The sequence below is a fragment of the Argiope bruennichi genome, chromosome 7 (genome assembly GCF_947563725.1).
Source record: "Argiope bruennichi chromosome 7, qqArgBrue1.1, whole genome shotgun sequence".
NCBI classification, from domain to species: Eukaryota; Metazoa; Arthropoda; class Arachnida; order Araneae; family Araneidae; genus Argiope; species Argiope bruennichi.
In genome coordinates this window covers 87,569,463-87,580,026 of record NC_079157.1, presented here as the reverse complement: position 1 = coordinate 87,580,026, position 10,564 = coordinate 87,569,463, and the positions used below count along the sequence as shown (strand labels likewise).

General features: G+C 27.8%; 1 protein-coding gene across 1 annotated transcript; it reads left to right on the top strand.

Moving 5' to 3' along the window:
* Positions 1-2,659: 2,659 nt before the first annotated feature.
* LOC129976397 (uncharacterized) lies at positions 2,660-10,353 on the top strand. The gene is made up of 2 exons (XM_056089934.1): positions 2,660-2,794; positions 9,656-10,353. The coding sequence occupies exons 1-2, from the start codon at positions 2,722-2,724 to the stop codon at positions 10,291-10,293; spliced, it is 711 nt and encodes a 236-aa protein (XP_055945909.1). The 5' UTR covers positions 2,660-2,721; the 3' UTR covers positions 10,294-10,353.
* Positions 10,354-10,564: the final 211 nt, after the last annotated feature.

Below are 10,564 nucleotides of genomic sequence, written 5' to 3'. Positions count from 1 at the left end.
TTCTTTTATTTTCTGCATATATAGTTTTAATTCAAAGAATTTCATAAAACTCCTCAAGAAAATCGCATACATCAAATTTAAGATTTTAAAAAAAAGAAGTCATTTTCTTCATTTTATAATGTGCAAAATACATTTTCGCTTAAAATGTGTGCATACATTTACTTTAACTTTATTCAATAATATCCTAATATTTTGGAGAGAAATGCTAAGTGATTCTATGCTATTTTTGAAGCCTAATATTCGGGGAAAGTTAAGCTTCAATAAGAATCGATAACATTGAATGTAAAATGAGGCCGCAGTGACCAAATGGTAAAATCTCGGGATATGGTATAGAAATTTGGTACTTGTATTAATTGTATATCAGTGGCGAGTAAAAATCTAGTATTTATATTGCACTTATTCCGAGATCTTTGGAGATTCGCTACCGTGCAGTTAATACACAAGTACCAGAAAATCAAATATATAGTTTAGGCGCTTTTTTCGCAAATATTGAAAAAATAAGAAAAATTCCAAATGCAAATTGCAATTGTAGTCACAAAAACATATACCTAATTTTATTTACTTTCATTAACTGCATTTTAGATTTCTCGCTTTTACATTCATGTAAAAGCTCCTACCGTTAGATTCGCTTGATAGATCGTGTTCACTTGTTCTCGAATAATCGAATAGACAAACTTCTTGTAAAACGGATTTCGTTCAAAATTTCGTGTAAATCTACAAATTTGGTCATTAGTCCTCTTAGTCACTATAAATTTTGTGTTAAAATAATAACAAATTTCACTCATTTTGCTCACAGCAGTTTTGAGCTATAGAGTTCATAGACAGTCAGATGAAGCGATGGACAAACATATTCCAAGAATGTGTTTTTCAGATTCAAGGAGGTTTGAAATGTTGAGATTGTTTAAAAAATCATGTTCGATATTTTTTGACGATTATAGTATATATATATATATATTTGAATAATTCGAATACGATTTTCTATTTTTTTACAACTGACCCAGCATTACCATTACATACAGCATAAATTGTCAACATATCCCGTTTTTTGTAATTGAAATGAATCATTCTTTTTCCTCTTAACCACAATCGCGTGAAATAACAATTTTATTTTCTTCCTCGGCATTTAAGTATTTCTTTAAGATATCTTAAATATTCAGTTCTCAAGTTTATCTTCCCTTCATAAAAGTCGAAGTTGCAACGTCTGCTAATGAAAAGGAATAGCATTATGCGTTATTATCAAATTTCTTTGAAATTATGATAATCGGTGGGTGTACTATTAAGCAAATGTTTTCATATGACAGTTTTTCAGTTTTAGAATAATTTGAAATTCTGAAATAAATGTTTTCATCTAAGTTTCCGCTTATTCCTTCTAAATTTAAAAATAAGCTTATCTGGGCAAAATTTGTAGGTAGAAATGTGTATGTGTAGTCTTGAATGTAAATAAAAAAAAACATTTTATTCCATTTTACTTTTTTGTGTATGTAGTATACGTAGTACATGTAATAAAGATAACTTGTATATGTAGTATATGTAATATAGATGACTCAAAAATACTTTGAGCTAGGCAGTTGAAATTCAGTATATGGTCTTTACACCACATTTAAAGATTTCTATTAAGTTTTGTGCAAAATCTGTTTAGAAGAAATCCAACTGTCCGGTTGTTCGAATACAAATTAACGCGATAATTAGTTTTTACAAATTTTGAGCCAAATTCAACTACCATTTGATTGTCTGTCTGTCTATACTTTCAGAAACATGTAAACGCGATAATTCAAAGGCACAGTGACCTAAATATATCAAATTTGGTACGTGATTTTGTAGCTACAAGTATAGTTTTGTGTCCATTTTTTTTAAGTCGGTTAGAAAAAAGATTTCTAAAACACAAATTCAATTTTTGGATATTACCAATCGCATGCCAGGGATTAATCGCCAAATACCTCGCCAAGAATGACACGATAGATTCAGTAAAAATGCTAAATCCATGCTAAAAATTAATGTTTCGTAACTATTGTATGCCAATGCCATGTAAGTCATTCTCTGACATGGCGAATTTATTAGAGAATATACGGGAAAGTTTGGGGGAGACAATTACTGATGGTTTCTCTATGGGGTTGGATATAAATTTAACTTTCATAATTAGCTTTCTCCTCTGCAGATGCCAAAGTGTTTTAATGCAATTGGCCACTTCATTTAATGAAATTTTGTAACTGTAAGTATAAGCCTAAGTGCAATATTTAGAGAAATAAAAGCTTATTCCATTTTTTTGGCGACAACTTCTCTCTGTAGATTTATGCACGTTTATTTTAACTCACTTATGTGCAAGAGAAGCATTCACATTCTTTATATCCACGAACTCCCATAAAGCTGCTTAAATATTTATCAGTTCTAAAATTTCTGAATGTTAGTTCTGAAATGTTCACTGATTTACTACAGTCTTAACTTTCACTAAAGGAAAAGGTCCTACCCAACTCAATAAAATATTCGTTTATGTGTCAATAAATTCGTTTACTTCCTGGAATTCTCAAGTTCCTTTCGAAAATTTTCTAAATAAAGAAATCAAAATTTCCAAACGATATTGAATTGCGCAGCAAAAGTTTGTAAATCTTTATTTACTTCCGGCTATTTTATTTAAATAGCTGCCATTGGCATCTTTTAAATATCGCCCTAAAAATTTAAAGTTGATGACTTCTCAGAAAAGTTTCGACCTAGATTTCTTCTAAAATGCTGCAATTAGGATCAATGCTCTTTTTAGGGATCACCGTTGGAGCTTTACAAGCTACCCTGGGTTTAAAATGTATGGTTTTAATTTTTATAGTAATTATTTCTTTATTAGTGTATATATTATTCATTAAGATGTGTAACATTTATTTCACCAATTATGAAATTTTTATTTCTTATATTAATAATATAAACAATGAAAATGTATATAGTGTATAGTTGAACACTTTAAAAAATATATGATTTAGAATTTTCGATCAAAATATCAATAAACCACTGATATTAGCTGTGCAATTTAATAGCCCAAAACTATTTTTAGAAGAAACGTTAATATCATTTCAGATGCTTATTATTCATATAGTAAAAATTAGAACAATTAGTATAAATGAAATAATTTTATCTATATAAAAATAATTTCTAATGTTTATTGTCCAAGATAGCACTTTAAAAGCATATGATGTAGAATTTTAATAACTATTTAACTAACCAATATCTATTTATATTAAAAGTTCATTATGTAGTTCTACTTTTTACTTACTACTATGTATGTTCATGATGTAGATCTACTTTTTAATGAAATTTTAGTAACCTTTTAGATAATGAAAAGCTTACAATTTTCGAAAATATTAATAACTTTTAATTTCAAAAATTTTATTCCTTATTCCGTAAAATTCTTTATTAATTATTTTTCAAGGGAAGGCTTTAAAATGATATAAGATAAGTGAGGGTAGTTTGAAAAGAACGATATAAGATTTTTTCGAGATTTTTTTCATTTTCTTTGATTTGAAAAGATCGTGTGAGATGGAAAAACAGGTCTATAATGTATGTGAATGCTAAGTGTTTGATTAAACAACGCCTTTTCCCCCAAATTGATTTATCGATTAAAAAGTTTCAGTTACAATGACATTGATACTTACAGCGATATATTTTCCATTACCTTAGAGACTATGGAGATAATTAAGTATATGTGTTGGTGCTTCTGATAACGCTCGCACTGAAATTTCGACAGTGAGAATTCTGCAACTGCTCCAGAAAACACAACGAGGAATAATCTCGCCGAAATCTTTCTCGCATATTCTCCAATAAAGATCTTATCTTCCTTTTTCCGCATAAAATTGTGAACCTTGGGTAAAGCCGGAAATGTCTTGGATGGCATTAATGAGCATTACTTACGAATTATAAATTATACACTTGTGACGTGAATCTAATGTTTTAACAGAATATATCGTTCAAATATGTATTCAGACGACTATTTGGTCCAACCGATTGAAACCTAAATTGCATACGAAACTAGAGATTTAGTCACAAGATGTTCTTTAATTCAAAATGTCCTTTATTTAAGTCATTGCGCTTATAAGTTATTGTATTTACATGCCCGCGGAAGTATAGACAGACAGACGGTCAATTGTTTAACAGCTTTCGTTCAAAAGTATCTATATTTTAGATGCTCAATCTGTGCAGCGACTTTTATCTGCCTAGATCTTTGCTTTTTGCACTTATCGAGTTCGTTTTTAATCAAACAGTCGGACAGACAGATCTCTTCTTAATGGATTTCTTTCAAAACTAAATGGATATATAAAATTTTGATTTGAAATTCATATAACAAATTTCAGCCATCTAGCTCAATGTGATTTTTAGTTATTGTGTTAACAGAGAGATATGATGCTAAAAATGTGTTTTTTGAACTCAGATACTAGAAGATTTGCTAGAAATTTCGAGTTCGAATTTCAGGACGACTCAATATTTTCTTTATAATTTGTATATCAGAAAATAAAACGCCGATAAGACGGACGCTTCATCTGAAGCATGATTGTGTGATCTGCGTAAAAGTATTAGAAAAAATAATGAATACATCAGAGAGAATCATTCTTTTTCTAGATTATCATTATGGATTACTTGGAGTATCCACCCATTAATAAAACTAATAACTAGAAATATTATGAGAAATTTTCTCAACATTTCCATGAGCATATCGTATAAAATTATCTGAACAATGTCGAGCCAACTCATGGCGTTTGTTATATGAGATTGTATTCGAAAATTCAATATATTTTCGATTATTCCTTGTTTATCTGATACAGCAATGTATAATATAAAACATTCCTATTGAATTTATTGAATTTTGAATATTGAATTTAAAATTTCTATTGAAAGAAGAAAAACATTCGCTACCTTGTGGAGTCACAAATTTCGGATTTAGTCCTATGGCAATTTGAATATTCTATTTAAATGTTTTCTTTAGAGATGATATTTTATTCAAAAATTCAACTCGTCTTAAAATAATAATTATCCATCAGATACAGCAATGTGTAAATGTTTCTTATTCTTTGCTTAAATTTGCTCCTTCTAGCCTTCGCATTTTTAAAATCTGTTGGTTGCAGAAGACAAATGTTTCACAATATTGTGATAAGGTAAGTCTTGAGTTTTACCCTAAAGCAAAATGTCTTGAAATGCATTCGTAATGGGTGAAACTTTGATTCCAAAATTAAATAGTCTTAAATGATCATTATTTGTCTAATATGGCAAGGAAATGAATTCATATTTACTTGCTTAAAATCGCAATTGTCTCTTATGGTCTTCATTTTTGAATTTTAAGAGAAATTTTACTGATTTTTTTTAAAGAAAATTGAAGATAATGAACATAAATATCCCCACTTGGGAAAACGTTCTCATTTGTATATCATTATTTCAAGGAATGTGGCAAATTTTAGAAAATTATTTAAAAATTGTGATATTCCGATATTTTTTTCTCTCAGCATTGCTCAAATGTATCAAATATTTCACTGCAGTTCTTTTAAATTTTGTCTGATTATAACAACTTGGTTTCAAACTTTTAAAAGGTGATATGTTTTTGTTTCAGCAAATAATACTTATTTTTTATATTTTAATTTTAATGTATTTGTATTTTGTCATAAGTATATATCATCATGTTGAATGAATTATTTAAAGCAAAACAAAATCTGCTTAGTATCTATTTGTATCGTTTGCTTGTATTCATTTGTATCGCTTGTGCTTGTTCGAAGTATCGAATAATACAGAGTTTAATGCTTTCTTCGAATAATACAATTTCCCTTAAAAAGATTTTTAGATAATTTAAAAATAAACTCAAATTTAATTTTGGCAACAAACATGGAGGATATTTTCTATAACAATTTATTAATTGCCGATTGCTTCGAGAAGAAAATATTAAGACCTCTTAATTTTACAATGAAATTATTATACACATTATTTACTTCATTTTCAAACAACTATATATACTAATATGAGATCATTGTACAATTTAATCTTCTTAGTTAAAAAATCCTTAAAATTCTCTGAATAATTATTTGAAATCGAATTTCGTTTTATAAATCAGTTATTTATTTTTCGCTTCATACTTTTCTCGTTTTGCATTCCCGTCATTACTTTAATATTAAAAAAAGGCTTGTATTTAAAAATACGGAAAAGTTATTATTCCTTTGAAGCTGGAACCTTATCAAGGACAGAAAAAATATTAAAAATATTTTATATGCAATTTATCTACCTAATTCTTCTCGATTCTTGAAATTTTACATTATTAAAACACGCTGACAAAGTACTAAGAAAATAAAAATGTATAAGTCAAAATGAAACAATTCTTCAAAATAATAAGAAATAAGAATAGATTATTTATTCTATTACAATATAATGCCTCTTCTTATTCTCATTTACTTGTTTATTTATTTTCAAACAAAAAGTGTCTTTGAATATTACTTCGATAATTTCTAATTTTTATGCTTTTCATTCGTTTAGAACTAAGAAATAGCATTATCTATTTAATGTCACACTTTTAACTTTTCTTTCTATTTATAATTTGAAGAGAAATTTCCATTTCCTAGCTGGCAACGTTTTGATTTCCGATTCAATTCATCTAAAAATAAATCGTTTGGAACATTGTATTATTCTTTAAAAATATTGTTACTATAATAAAAATTAAATGTTTTCATGTATCTTGAAGTCTTATTAATGTCTATAGATATAATTTCTTGTGTGTATATATATATATATATATAAGACAGAGAATAATTTAAATCGAAAATTTCGAAACATTGTGTGAGTTACTTTCCAAATAATGTTCAAGTAATTAATTTTAAATTGATTATTTATATTCGTTACGTCAATTTCTACTATTGTAAGTGCATTATGAGAAAAAATTGGGAAAAAATTTCATTGATGCACTTTGTAAATTTCAATGGAATACAATTTTTCCTCTTGAAATGTTAAATTTCTTTATGTAGCATTAACAAAAAGACTGAGAGACAAATTTAAAAGAAAAAGAGCCAGAAACAATCTTTATGTTGCCAAATAACTGAAACAATCTTTAAAAAACATCAGAAATAAAAGGGTAAATAAAAAAAGAAAAGAATTGTATATTATTTTAAAAAAACACTCAATTGATAAAATTTGATCAAAATGAATTTTTTTTTGTCAAAATTACTGTATATTTTGAACTGAAAGGGGCTGTAAAGCATGACGCAGGTTTACACTCATCCAATTATAAGAAGGCAAGTAAGCAACGCATGCGTAGAAAAAAATGCGTTCGCTCATTGTTCTTTCTGATGTGAGATTGTGTGTGTGTGTGTGTGTGTGTGTGTGTGTGTGTGTGTGTGTGTGTGTGTGTGTGTGTGTGTGTGTGTGTGTGTGTGTGTGTGTGCGTGCGTGTGTGTGTGTGTGTGTGTTTTCATTTCATTTGCCCTTTTTTTCTATAATTTTCCAAATTTAGGTATATTGATCTTATTACTTTTATTTTGAAATGTTTTTTGCTTAAATATCCATCATTTTAATCGATACACAGTGGAATAGAAAAATTCATTCACGCCAAAATAGTAATTTATAGTCAAGCATGGAATGCCTGAATCTATCTTATGGAATTGTAGCAAGCATAAATCAGTATCTTTCTGCGCATGCGCTACTTCCTAGCAGTCTTATAACTGGCCGAGTGTAAACCCTGCATGAAATGAAGTAAGCTTAGCTGGTAGTCTATTCCACCATCAATTTTTTAACGTGTGCATACAGAATTTAATCAAATTTTATAGAATTTTGTTATGAAATATCCCACTTTTAATAAATTAATTAAAGTGGCAATATTTATTTTTCAGAAAATGCATTTAAAAATTGTCATACAAATTAATGTGTTTAAATAAACTAGAAAAAATTGTTTCCTATAATTTTTTAACAGTTTGTCTGAAGTAAGTTAACTGTCTCTAAATAATATATAGTTTTAGTAATAAATTTAATATATGCATTTTAAATATTGTTTTCATTCACTTTTACTGTAAAAAGGAGGAAAGATAATTTATTTCTAGTTTAAAATATTATTATTTCCAATTTCCTTTTCATGCGTTGTATATTATTAAAACTAATATATCTCAAATGTCGTATTATTTTTCGATCATAAAATAAAATTCACACCTTTCACTAGAAAATTCTTTTTTTATCTTGTCGAAAATAAAATATTAATTTGTCAGCTTCTTAAAGATGGCGTTGCAGAGTACAATTGAATATCGTAAAGGCGGAATTTATTTGTAAATTAACTAAAAAAAATTCCGCAATTTCTAGGCAGGAAAAAAAAAGAATTTACAAGATCAAGCATGTCTTGCGTACTATAGATTCCAATTCATGAAGTAAAACTTTTTATCTTTCTCCAAATGTTTTTATTTTAACGTGACGATAGTATTGTTGTGTTCATGCGTCAACAAAAATAAAATTCAAACAAACACTATAAAACTAAATCTTATTACATTATAGATAATATTATCAAATTTATATCAACTTATTTTCATTCAAAATTCTAGCATCGTTTTTAAACAATAAGTTAAAAGTTCCAGAAATATCACTGTTGCCAATCTGAATTTCACAACTATTTACAAAATAAAATTTATAATTATTAAAATAATCGTTAGCTACTTTTAAATAAAATATTTACGATTTATTTTGCAACAGTATAAATAATCCTCATCAGTTACTATAGCAAAATTAAACAAAATTAAAACAATTTTTCAACGTTCTCCTGTAGACTTGATAAATGCAGATGGATATGGCTTAAAATATGATAGAATTAATACTGTATTTAAAGTAATTTACTAAATTTTAGCTATTTATGCACGAAGCCTTTTTAATCAACTTTATTGAGTACTCTTTTAAATGTATTTTGCTACTTTTACACAGAGATTTCTTTTTGAATTATTTTCATAATATTTGTTTTTGTTACCTTTATATATTTTCCTAAAAGCAACACCTCATTTTTTTTTTTTTGCTTACAATCTACATCCTTTCTGAATTAGATTAAAATCATGAGTACTTTGAAGTCTTCGTCTTGTACTTTCACATCTTCGCATATCTTTAAGAAGACCTTCTCCTCAGACACTTAGAATTGCATTTTTTTAAAAATTTATTTTGATAATTTTTGTTGCTAAAACTCGTGCCATTATAATCTCACACTTTAGTATTCTTTTTTTTATTATTTGCTGTTTACAGATTTATTTTTAAATAAATCATGCATCTTCTTATGTGTTCATGTTTTGTTTTGTTTACATTTGTGTAATCTGCATTCATTTTGAATTGATTATTTAAAGCTTCTTGTACTTTGAATATATACTTTTTGTTTTTATATATAAGCATTAATGGAGTTATTTTCTCATTATTATTTTAAATTGTACATCTAATCTTCATACTTATATTTTATATTATTTTAATTTATTTACATATTTTTTATATATATTAATTTATATATTTTATTTTATATTTATTACATATATTTTAATTTATCTGTTTTCACCTTGCTTCTTCCGCATCTTCCCGATTCAGTTGTTTCAGGATCTAATTAATTCCATGCATTAAATACGAAGCACACTACTATATTGAGCATTTTAATTATATTGCATACTAAAATAAAATGTTGATTTTTCTTTTCTTTCAGTTAAGGATGATTCAATTCTTGAACTCGGATCTCCATGCCTTCCTGGAACACCATGCATATCTCCTGGACAAGCATTCCACCGAAAGAAACCCCAGCGTCCTCCAAAACTTATTTTCAAAAAATCTAAATCAAAGGACCTTTGTATCAATAATTTCTTTTGCACTTTCCAAGAAGAAGTAAAGTCTTCTAAAATCTTGTCCGATTTCTTTGATTATTTCAACGATCTCCCTGCCATGGAATTCTGCAACGGAAAATACCCAGAAATCCTCGATATTTTAACCCAGATTAAGACTCCGAATGCTGAATTTGTCGCCAACGAAGCAATTGAAGCAGTTGCAGAAAACTACGATAAGCTGTCTTCCGATATAGTGATTCAAGTCTACTCCAACTCGCTTGCCAAATACTTATTTACGCAAGGAGTTCTCACTCCTCAAAATTCGGTCCAGTTAGCCAAAAAGTATGCCAAGAAGATGGAAGAAGCAGCCAACGGCAATGATTCACCATACGTAGCTCTTAACGAAGGATATGTGGGTTTCATAGACTCTTTAGGGCTATTTACTCCAGACAAAGCTCTTCTTCTTGCACTTGAGTATCAAAATGAATGGAAGATGGCAGCCAAACCAAAGCGTGGAATTTAATAGCTTGCTTTCCTTAAGATCATGTAATCATTGCTTTCAATAAACATTATCATTAAACAAAATATGCTCTAATGAATCCAAGTCTCCATTCACAACTTATGCACTTAGACGTATATATCAGAATTAAAAGAAATCAAAATTCAGTGCCAAAATAAATAATAATAGGATAGATGTTACATTTAGAAAAAAATATTCATAATAATAGGATAGATGTTACATTTAGAATAAAATATTCATAATAATAGGATAGATGTTACATTTAGAATAAAAT

Coding starts and splice junctions, on each gene's coding strand:
- LOC129976397 (XM_056089934.1), top strand. CDS start 2,722: ATGCTGCAATTAGGATCAATGCTCTTTTTAGGGATCACCGTTGGAGCT. Junction 2,795..9,655: donor AGCTACCCTGGGTTTAAAAT/GTATGGTTTTAA, acceptor CTTTTCTTTCAG/TTAAGGATGATTCAATTCTT.